This window comes from Salvelinus fontinalis, chromosome 3, assembly GCF_029448725.1.
Source record: "Salvelinus fontinalis isolate EN_2023a chromosome 3, ASM2944872v1, whole genome shotgun sequence".
Lineage (NCBI taxonomy): Eukaryota > Metazoa > Chordata > Actinopteri > Salmoniformes > Salmonidae > Salvelinus > Salvelinus fontinalis.
Genome location: NC_074667.1, coordinates 37,433,833 through 37,445,021, shown reverse-complemented (window position 1 = coordinate 37,445,021; position 11,189 = coordinate 37,433,833). Strand labels below are relative to the sequence as shown.

The 11,189-nt window shown below is 40.7% G+C and overlaps 1 protein-coding gene across 3 annotated transcripts in view; it reads right to left on the bottom strand.

Annotated features, from left to right (window-relative positions):
• Positions 1-8,529: 8,529 nt before the first annotated feature.
• itpr1a (inositol 1,4,5-trisphosphate receptor, type 1a) overlaps positions 8,530-11,189 on the bottom strand; it is a 159,969-nt gene continuing 157,309 nt past the window's right edge. For all 3 annotated transcript variants that reach the window (XM_055914751.1, XM_055914754.1, XM_055914763.1), the window contains one exon: positions 8,530-11,162. In XM_055914751.1, the coding sequence (XP_055770726.1) occupies positions 11,076-11,162 (87 nt within the window). In that variant the 3' untranslated portion in view covers positions 8,530-11,075. The remainder of the gene's footprint in view (positions 11,163-11,189) is intronic.

Below are 11,189 nucleotides of genomic sequence, written 5' to 3'. Positions count from 1 at the left end.
TCATTGCAGGCAATCTCAACGCTTTGCGTTACACGGAAGACATCCTCTTCCCTCATGTGGTACCCTTCCTGCAGGCTCATCCTGACATGACCCTCCAGCATTACAATGCCACCAGCCATACTGCTTGTTGTGTGCGTGATTTCCTGCAAAACAGGAATGTCAGTGTTCTGCCATGGCCAGCGAAGAGCCCGGATCTCAATCCCATTGAGCACGTCTGGGACCTGTTGGATCGGAGGGTGAGGGCTAGGGCCATACCCTCCAGAAATGTCCGGGAACTTGCAGATCCCTTGGTGGAAGAGTGGGGTAACATCTCACAGCAAGAACTGAAAGATCTGGTGCAATCCATGAGGAGGAGATGCACACCAGATACTGACTGTTACTTTTGATTTGGACCCACCCCCCCCTTTGCTCAGGGACACATTATTCCATTTCTGTTAGTCACATGTCTGTGGAACTTGTTCAATTTATGTCTCAGTTGTTGAATCTGGTTCTGTTCATAAAAATATTTACACATGCTACGTTTGCTGAAAATAAACGCAGTTGACAGTGAGAAGACATTTCTTTTTTTGCTGAGTTAATTTTTTAAAATCCTTTTGGAACAGTAATTGGTGACATATTTTATGTCAAACCTAAATTTTCAAAACTCTTATTCCCTAACATTGATAATTGGGGGAGCAAACAAAAATAAAAATGAAAAAACCTGGACAATTCTGCTGTATCTCGGGCTCTGTAGTAGTCACATTGTTTCTGCCACTTTTATCAGAATCCCACAGTTCTTATCTTTATAACAGTACTAAGCATGTTTTTGCAGCACAGGTTGGAACTGAAATTATTTTCCAACCTTTTTTCATTCCGTTCCACTGTTTCTGACCAGCAAAACAAAGTTAGTTTATATTGATCCTTTCTAAACCTCAGTAATCATACATATGCTTTTTTTTTTTACCTCAACATTAAATTACTTCACCAATCAGTACGGATAGTGCAGCTTAATTGAGCGGGCAAGCAAGACAGTTGTTTCCACATTTTGTTTTACGTTACAGTCTTATTCTAAAATTGATTAAATTGTTTATGTCCTCATCAATCTACACACAATACCCCATAATGACAAAGCAAAAACAGTTTTTTTAAATAAAAAAAAACTAAAGTATGACATTTATATAAGTATTCAGACCCTTTACTCAGTACTTTTCTGAATCTTGTTTCTCTTGGTCTGAGTGTCTTTAGGTGCTTTTTGGCAAACTCCATTCGGGCTGTCATATGCATTTTACTGAGGAGTGGCTTCCGTCTGGCCACGCTACCATAAACGCCTGATTGGTGGAGTGCTGTAGAGATGGTTGTCCTTCTGGAAGGTTCTCCCATCTCCACAGAGGAACTCTAGAGCTCTGTGACCATTGGGTTCTTGGTCACCTCCCTGACCAAGGCCCTTCTCCCCAGATTGCTTAGTTAGGCCGGGAGGCCAGCTCTAGGAAAAGTCTTGGTGGTTCCAAAGTCTTCCATTCAAGAATGATGGAGGCCGCTGTGTTCTTGGGGACCTTCAATGCTGCATAAATATTTTGGTACCCTTTCCCAGATCTGTGCCTCTACGGACAATTCCTTCAACCTCATGGCTTGGGTTTTTCTCTGACATGCACTGTCAACTGTGGGACCTTATACAGTGGGGCAAAAAAGTATTAAGTCAGCCACCAATTGTGCAAGTTCTCCCACTTAAAAAGATGAGAAAGGCCTGTAATTTTCATCATAGGTACACTTCAACTATGACAGATAAAATGAGATTAGAAATTCCAGAAAATCACATTGTAGGATTTTTTATGAATTTATTTGCAAATTATGGTGGAAAATAAGTATTTGGTCACCTACAAACAAGCAAGATTTCTGGCTCTCACAGACCTGTAACTTCTTCTTTAAGAGGCTCCTCTGTCCTCCACTCTTTACCTGTATTAATGGCACCTGTTTGAACTTGTTATCAGTATAAAATACACCTGTCCACAACCTCAAACAGTCACACTCCAAACTCCACTATGGCCAAGACCAAAGAGCTGTCAAAGGACACCAGAAACAAAATTGTAGACCTGCACCAGGCTGGGAAGACTGAATCTGCAATAGGTAAGCAGCTTGGTTTGAAGAAATCAACTGTGGGAGCAATTATTAGGAAATGGAAGACATACAAGACCACTGATAATCTCCCTTGATCTGGGGCTCCACGCAAGATCTCACCCCGTGGGGTCAAAATGATCACAAGAACAGTGAGCAAAAATCCCAGAACCACACGGGGGGACCTAGTGAATGACCTGCAGAGAGCTGGGACCAAAGTAACAAAGCCTACCATCAGTAACACACTACGCCACCAGGGACTCAAATCCTGCAGTGCCAGACGTGTCCCCCTGCTTAAGCCAGTACATGTCCAGGCCCGTCTGAAGTTTGCTAGAGAGCATTTGGATGATCCAGAAGAAGATTGGGAAAATGTCATATGGTCAGATGAAACCAAAATAGAACTTTTTGGTAAAAACTCAACTCGTCGTGTTTGGAGGACAAAGAATGCTGAGTTGCATCCAAAGAACACCATACCTACTGTGAAGCATGGGGGTGGAAACATCATGCTTTTGGGCTGTTTTTCTGCAAAGGGACCAGGACGACTGATCCGTGTAAAGGAAAGAATGAATGGGGCCATGTATTGTGAGATTTTGAGTGAAAACCTCCTTCCATCAGCAAGGGCATTGAAGATGAAACGTGGCTGGGTCTTTCAGCATGACAATGATCCCAAACACACCGCCCGGGCAACGAAGGAGTGGCTTCGTAAGAAGCATTTCAAGGTCCTGGAGTGGCCTAGCCAGTCTCCAGATCTCAACCTCATAGAAAATCTTTGGAGGCAGTTGAAAGTCCGTGTTGCCCAGCAACAGCCCCAAAACATCACTGCTCTAGAGGAGATCTGCATGGAGGAATGGGCCAAAATACCAGCAACAGTGTGTGAAAACCTTGTGAAGACTTACAGAAAACGTTTGACCTCTGTCATTGCCAACAAAGGGTATATAACAAAGTATTGAGATAAACCTTTGTTATTGACCAAATACTTATTTTCCACCATAATTTGCAAATAAATTCATTAAAAATCCTACAATGTGATTTTCAGGATTTTCTTTCTAATTTTTGCTGTCATAGTTGAAGTGTACCTATGATGAAAATTACAGGCCTCTCTCATATTTTTAAGTGGGAGAACTTGCACAATTGGTGGCTGACTAAATACTTTTTTGCCCCACTGTATAGATAGGTGTGTGCCTTTCGAATCATGTCCAATCAATTGAATTTACCACAGGTGGACTGCAATGAAGTTGTAGAAACGTCTCAAGGATGATCAATGGAAACAGGGTGCACCTGAGCTCAATTTCAAGTCTCATAGCTAAGGGTCTGAATACTTACGTTTTAAATTTTTTATAAATTTGCAAACATTTCTTAAACCTGTTTTCACTTTGTCATTATGGGGTATTGTTGAGGATTGCTGAGGATTTTTAAAATGTAATACATTAGAATAAGGCTGTAATGTAACAAAATGTGGAAAGAGTCAACTGGTCTGAATACTTTCCGAAGGCACTGTAGCCTACACACGCAAAGATTTTCAGCTGGCAGGCAGACACTGGAATACATTTCCAAGTGACAGAGTGAGGGCTTTGCATAGGCGCTTTGATGCGTTTTTTGGGGGGGACTGCAAAAAAAATCTTGGAATGTAATGGAATGAATGCTCTGATTATGTACTTTAAAAAATACATTTACCCATTTTCATTTCGTGTCCCTGAACTGGTTCCAACCCCTGGTTTGTAGGGGTTAAAACCGAAATGTACTTTACGAGGGTAGTATACAATATTATGTGTATTTTATAAAATGCCACCAGAGGGTGTCAGAGTTGAACAGGTTAACATGCACCTGCCTGCTCCATACTCTGGTGACTTCTGTCAATTACTCCGACGGCTGTCTATTAAATAGACTTCTATCATAGAAGTTTATACAGCCTTGGCTTGAAGAGGCTGTTGTCCTACATTGCCCACCAAATTCATTGATTTATCTGAAAAATCTTGAAGAAAGTCCCAAGCTTGCGACATACCACTTAGTATCATTAGTTGAAATCTAAGGGTTTAAGTAATTCAATTTTACCAACAACACGCACGTCACACTACGCATTCCGACCATTACAAAAATATTTAACATTTGGAATGCGGACAATTAATATGGAAGCCCCCACAGACCTGAATAATTTAGACTGAATGGACCAATTATATACCGGCATAACCAAATAAAGCTAATTTAATCCTATTTCCCCACTATCCGGATTTGAGGGAAAAAACAACATATTGTGACATTCATAGAGAAATAAAACAGGTCAGAAGGACAACATATAGGCTAGTTAACCATATCAGAACCCCTTTATTGGCTAATGTTTTTGCCACACATAATAACCTACAATTAACTTCTTAAAGATAAAAGTTTGATTTGGAACCAAATACGTTTTTTTCAGAGCGATGCCATAGGTTCACAAACCTCTCCTTGGGGAGTCCCAGCCATTCCATGTATTTTAACTATTCCACAGCTAGCGCAACTGATTCAAATTCTCAACGTATCATCAAGCCCTTGACTAAGGTAATCAGGTGAGTTATTTCAGGGCTGCAACAAAATTGTGAAATGTCTGGGGGTCCCCGAGGACAGGTTTGAGAACCACTGTTCTGGCCCTCCAGAACTGGAATTGAATAGCCCTGCTATAGGGTGTTGAGCCTTATTTGCATATTTCCCTGGTTGCCTTTCGAGTGAAGTTTAGAGGGACCAGTACCATCCATATACTTAGATCGACATTGCATCTGTCCGATTATGCCGTCTCTGAGAGCACGGGCAGCTCCATTGAAGCCATCTCCATTTTTAAGTACATTTTTTTCTTCTACTTCAATGATTTGCCAAACAAACTGAAAGGGTGTATACGACCACTTGGAGTGTGTTGTTTGAACAGGTATGCGATTTACTGCCACCTGCAGTTACGCAATGTTTGCTCACAAGTATAAATTCATTGGCTGATCCTCCTGGTGACCTGGATTGAATTATGCGATCCTTCCTTAACCCAAAGGAAGTTCCACCCAGTTGACTAATTCAAAATGGTGAAAGTGCTCAATGGCTCTGCCTATGTTAAAATGGGCTTTTGAGCACTAGAGTCCTCTATCTATCTCTATGGTACCACCGATGACTGTGTTTGCTTGTGACAGAGACATGGTTGTTGCAGTCATCATATTAATTACCGTGGCTTTCACCAAGTGAGATTCAAAATGAATGTTTTCATTAAAAATACATTTTAGACAATACGTATTTAATAAACTCGTACTTCACAGGCCACATCAGGCCTGCAAGTCATATCATGCTGGATTGCAACGTGATGTGTAATTCCTCTTGGAACCCAGCCAGAGTAGGGATATCCAACATTTTGCATTTTTATTCACCCGCAACCTGCATTCAGAATGACTGCCAGGGTTGGGAAGTTTAGGACATTAGACTACCTAAATAATCTAAACTGGAACAACCAGTTACGGGTGCAATAAGACCAAGTAAGAGATTGGATTAGTTTAGAAAAATGTATGTTATTTATATTTGAGTAGAATAAGATTCATTCATTAATCAATGTACATGCAAAAACCTAGATATTGAAGCAAACAATTCTACAAATCAACCTGCAATAGAACATGCTGGAAAATATGATATGGACTTGGTTTTAGTTCAACTCTAGTTATGAACACAAACACTGCCCAATGGGCACAGATGTCAATTTGATGTCCCACGTTGGTTGAATGTAAATTCATTGAAATTATGTTGAAACAAAGTTGATTCAACCAGTGTGCCCAGTGGATGGGGTTCTTTTACAACACTGAGTGTTAATTTAACTCCTGAATCAACACTAGTTAACACTGGCCAATTTGCTGCCTGCTATGAAAGGGATGCATCTGCATTTCAAGAACCTTTAGGAATTCTGAAGAACCGTAGATACGTCAAGAACCACGCACTTAACTCACTTAAATCGGGCACGAGTTCTCCAAGGATCCTTAAGAGTTGAGAAAGAACCATTTAAGAACTCTTCATTTATTTCAGTGTAGATAAAGATTGAGTACACACCTCAACTCACAATACATTTTGTTACCAAAGAGATTAACTTTAGGGACACAAACAGGTTTAAGATGATTAAATCAGGGCCTCCCGAGTGGCGCAGCGGTCTAGAGGCATCACTACAGACCAGGGTTCGATCCCAGGCTGTGTCACAGCCGGCCGCGAACGGGACACCCATGAGGCGGCGCACAATTGGCCTAGCGGCATCTGGGTTAGGGGAGGGTTTGTACAGTCGGGATGTCCTTGTCCCATCGTGCTCTTGCGTCTCTTTGTGGTGGGCCGGGTGCATGCATGTGGACTCGTGTCGCCAGTTGTACAGTGTTTCCTCCGACACGTTGGTGCGGCTGGCTCCCGAATTAAGCGAGCAGTGTGTCAAGAAGCAGTGTGGCTTGGCAGGGTCATGTTTCGGAGGACGCATGGCTCTCGACCTTCGCCTCTCTCGAGTCCGTTGTAGCGATGGGACAATAGAAAGGGGTAAAAGCCCCCCCCCCCCCCCCCAAAAAAGGTTGTTAAGCCAGTGTGTGTGTGTGTGTGTTTTGGGGGGAATAAAAATGCTAATTGTCATGCTCATCAATTTGTTCAATGTTTTAGAAGTTTATTTCCACAATTATTTCAAAGAAATTTGGCCATCAGTATAAAATGAATGACCAGAAATAAGTCCACACTTTAAATGTTATATTTGAAATATTGATGTGTGACATATTGTACCTGTCAACTAAATTGTATAAATAAATGAAATAAAATACCGCATACAGATATAGATGTGATGCCCTACTGAGGGTGAAGGTTTTCACATATCTTTCAAATAGACTGTAAATAATGGATATTTTATACACATTGATTGAGAATCTGTTCAAACAGCACTCCATTTCTTGATCAACTTTGTTTCACCATTATTCTCTGCAGTCTGTGTTGCCCATAGAATAAGAATGATTCATGATTCTTCATTCTATGGCACTGGCTTCAAGTCAGCCTTTGTAGTGTTTGCCTCTGTAATGAGTGAGTCAAACCACAAACTCATTCTCACCTGGTTACTGCTCGTAAATAACAGGAACTAGTCCTGTAGCCTATGGGTGGATTAAATTAGGAGAGAATCACAAAGCATCACATGCTTTGGATTCACCTTCTGCTAACACTAGCATAACTGCACGCTATATGATGTAGTTTGATTGCTCGTGGTTGACTGTTCTGCAGACAAATGCAAAAATCTGAACATACTGTAAAAAGCCCTTTTCAAATGAGGTGATCGAAAGGATGGAGTGGGTCTTTAATGGACCTCTTGGCATCATCTACTAGCACTGTTACAGAACAGTGACTGGTAATTATTTGCCGATGGCAGTCTGAATGGGGTAAGAGGACACTCACTTGACAACAGGAGCTGTGGTAAGAGAATACTTACCTAACGACTGGTCCAGGTGCCATGGCAATGGCACTACCTGACTGACCTGAAGAACCATGTAACGTTATAATGGGGACAACTATTAATACCCCTTTGAGCTCTCCAGGTTGTTCCATACTAAGAAAAGGAGACGGACGTTTTGACTCAATCTGACCCTTTTTTCCCTCATCTTTATTAATTTATCGCTTATTTTAGGTATTTTTTATATTCCTGCTAAAGGGTATCTGCATTGTAGCTGTATATTAATTTGATCTTCTACTGCTTAGTTTTATTTTCTTCAGTCTTCTTACTGTATTGGGATATCTGCCATTTTCTGTATTGTCCTGAAACGTTTGGAACTCTTTCAATAAAGCAACCTAAAAAACAGCAGGAGATAAACTGCAGGGCATTTCCTAAATAGTGTTAAAGTGAGAGAGCCTCCAGAGGACATTTCACACTATCTGGTGGCATTCCCCTGCTTCCTGTGTGTCAGAGGACTCATTCAGCTCTGGCTGCAGTGAGCAGCACTCTGCATGAATGGCACTACTCTAGTCATAAGTGGATAACCAGTTATGTGCATCGCATGATACACATTTAACAGCACACAGCAATCTAGCCCGTGTCCGTCGTTAATGCCTCATTCACTTCTAATTAGTGGGGAGAAATCACCTCCTATACAAGCTTCATCATGATGCCTCTATCTATGAAAAGCTAAAGAACTTAGAAGAACAAATCTCAGACTATATAGTATGTTCTCTAAAATGCTTATGTTAGAGAGGTTTTTCCATCCATGTAACCTGACGAAGACAAACTCTGGGACCTAGTTGTAGTCTATAGGGCTCAGAGTTTTCCCTGGTCAGGTGAAGTGTTCAGGAAAAACTCCTAACCTATAAAGTAAAAAGAGTAATGGACCAACTATTGATCACTCGGGGACACCAATCATTATATTCTGATACTGATTCTGTGTAATACATGTCACAATTCTTCTCTCTGTGCTGTTATATTCCATACAGATAGACAGAGGGTGATTTTTTTTCACACATCTTTATTAAATAGACTTTTAAAGAATGGAATGTACATTTTAGACAGCTTGTTTTATATAGCAGTATTAAAGGCTTAAATGAGACTTTGGTCAAACAGCACTCAAAATCTTTTATATTAGTACTCTGATTTCTTTACATGAACACTGCAATCAAACCAGGACACCTCTCTTCACGGAAGGCCCTTCACAAAACAAAGTGACAAGTAGACTTAAGAAACTAGCGATAATAACAAAAATCAGCACTGAATTGATAGTAGAAATTGATGAAAATATAAGAGACTGTCAGAATGTCATTCAGTGCCAACATATCAAAACAAGGAGGAAAAAACATTCTCACTTAGTTGTTTAGTGTGCTCCCAATGTATGACATAAGCAATACCAACACTTTTACATGTGGTGACGTCTTCAGTGTGACTCCTTCTTGGCTTTCCACATCAACTGCTATATGGGTGTACACCCCCCTCATAGTGCTCAAGTACATACCAGTGCTCACAAGAACCATCTTCAGGGGACTTACAAACAGGCAAATACACTTCAGGAGCCTGAGGACATCACAAATACATAACCTCAAACATATGCCTCATTCTTAAAGCTTCCTGTAATGTTCAGATACCTTCAAATCCGAATATAAGAAAATAAATATATATAGTATATATGCACACAAACTCATATAAAGTGTTTGAAAGCCAACTCCTGGCTTTAGCAAAATACCCATGCTGTGCCAATGGATTTTGGGTTGAATTATCTTTTGACAAACATATATAATTGTCTCATTTGTGGGACAACATTGGTCTAAATATATTGAGGGAAAAAATCATAAAGGTGATCACAACTCTATTCCAACATTATTTTATATATAAAAAATTATAAGAATTCCATCTCCCTCAGACATTATGTACACACAAAACAAATTTGTGGTTGCATATTGTAAAGTATTCATATTGCACCTCGTACAAAAATAAGATATTAATTATTGTTTGCCCACCAGGTTTCAAACACAAAACAACAGGAAAGCATCCTTCAACACGAGTGTCCCAGTGCTCTCATGAGTCCTATTGTGCAATTGTCTGAGACTTCAAGTTCACAGAATACATCAAGGCCATGGGAGAGCAGAACCATTGTCACCCATTCCAAGTGGTGAGGAAGATGGACAAGGCATTAAGGGTAGTATGACAACCTAAGGCATATTCACTTTTTACGACCTAAACTAACATAACTGGTTCCTTCTTCTTAAGTTCAAGGGCACTCTGGCACACTCCATATATTCCCCATCCACACACTCAAACTCATGTGCACTATGCACAGTACATACTCAGTACACTACATGCATATACCCCATCTCCTAATGTGTACTAACTTCATAACTTAGTGTTGATTAAAGGGGAAATCTGCAGTTGCTACATCCATTTTTAGACTCCTATATTAATGGTATAAACCCATTGATTTTTGAAGAATATGACTTATAAATACCTCATGAGCTTAGTTCAACGGTCGTACCCCATCAGAGCCCAAAATATGAGATTGTTTTACTCCCAATGTTTGTAAACAATGTAAATGTAAACAAACACTGTGTAGCCTCAAAACATGGTTAAAACTATACATTTGATATCATGGATGGTCAGTCCTTGAATCCATAGCTCTGTCTATGAATTTAAGAGAGGTTACATTTCTCCAGGCCCATAGATGCAGTAAAGAGGTCAATGGAATGCAGATGGTGGGGGATAGAAGGATGCTGGATTGGCGCAAATACAACAAATCTGATCTAGCAAAGTGGATATTCGTCAAATCCGTCATGATTTATGCATTGTAACAGGCCCACAATGTGCTTACTAAAGTGCCATTTGGATATACTTGGCTGTTTTCGCCTCATAATATTTAGAAATGGTCCCTTTTCAGGTTTAGAAGAAGCTACTGCTAAACGCTAACTCCTGTTCGTATAAGCTGGTAGCATAGCTAGCATACAGAAATCAGTGGTGGTAGTCAAAGTCCTTTTTAACTGTAATGCAGTTGATTCGAGACAATGACATAAACAAGTATTGGGGTTGACAGCCATACAAGCATTATACTCAGATTTTTACCTAAACATAGTGTGAAATACACATGTAAACAATAGCTTAAATTTAGGCTAATTTTGATTGAGGCAATGAGGGGATTTGGGATCTTTCCCCCATGCCTTTCAGTGGCATTTCTATTGTTTTGGTCAAGTTTGATTGACCTCTTTACCGCATGTATCCCTCAGCTTTTTACCAAAACATAGTTGGGGTGGCAGCTTTGATATTGTTTCAACTGCAGATTGGCCCTTTAAGGCATTCTGCACACATTCACACATAAATCCCTTCATACACATAAAGCCCATAGTAGTGTCAGGGACACTATAAACTTTGGCATACTCCTGTACCCTTCGTAGATTGTCAGAAAAATAAGTTCTTAGACACTGTAAGGTCGGCCTCTCCTTTGTGTGAGTGGTCCTGGGTTAGGGTTAGGGTCCTCGGAGGTGGTGGGTGGTGGTTGTTTCCACAACGGTCCTCCTCAGGCTGGTTGCTGGGGGTTGACATTCATGTGAGGCGGGTGGCCCAGGAGCCCAATCCTCTGCTTCTGTTTCCTCTGCTCCGTCATCTGCCAAGGGGGTTGGGGGTAGGAGGT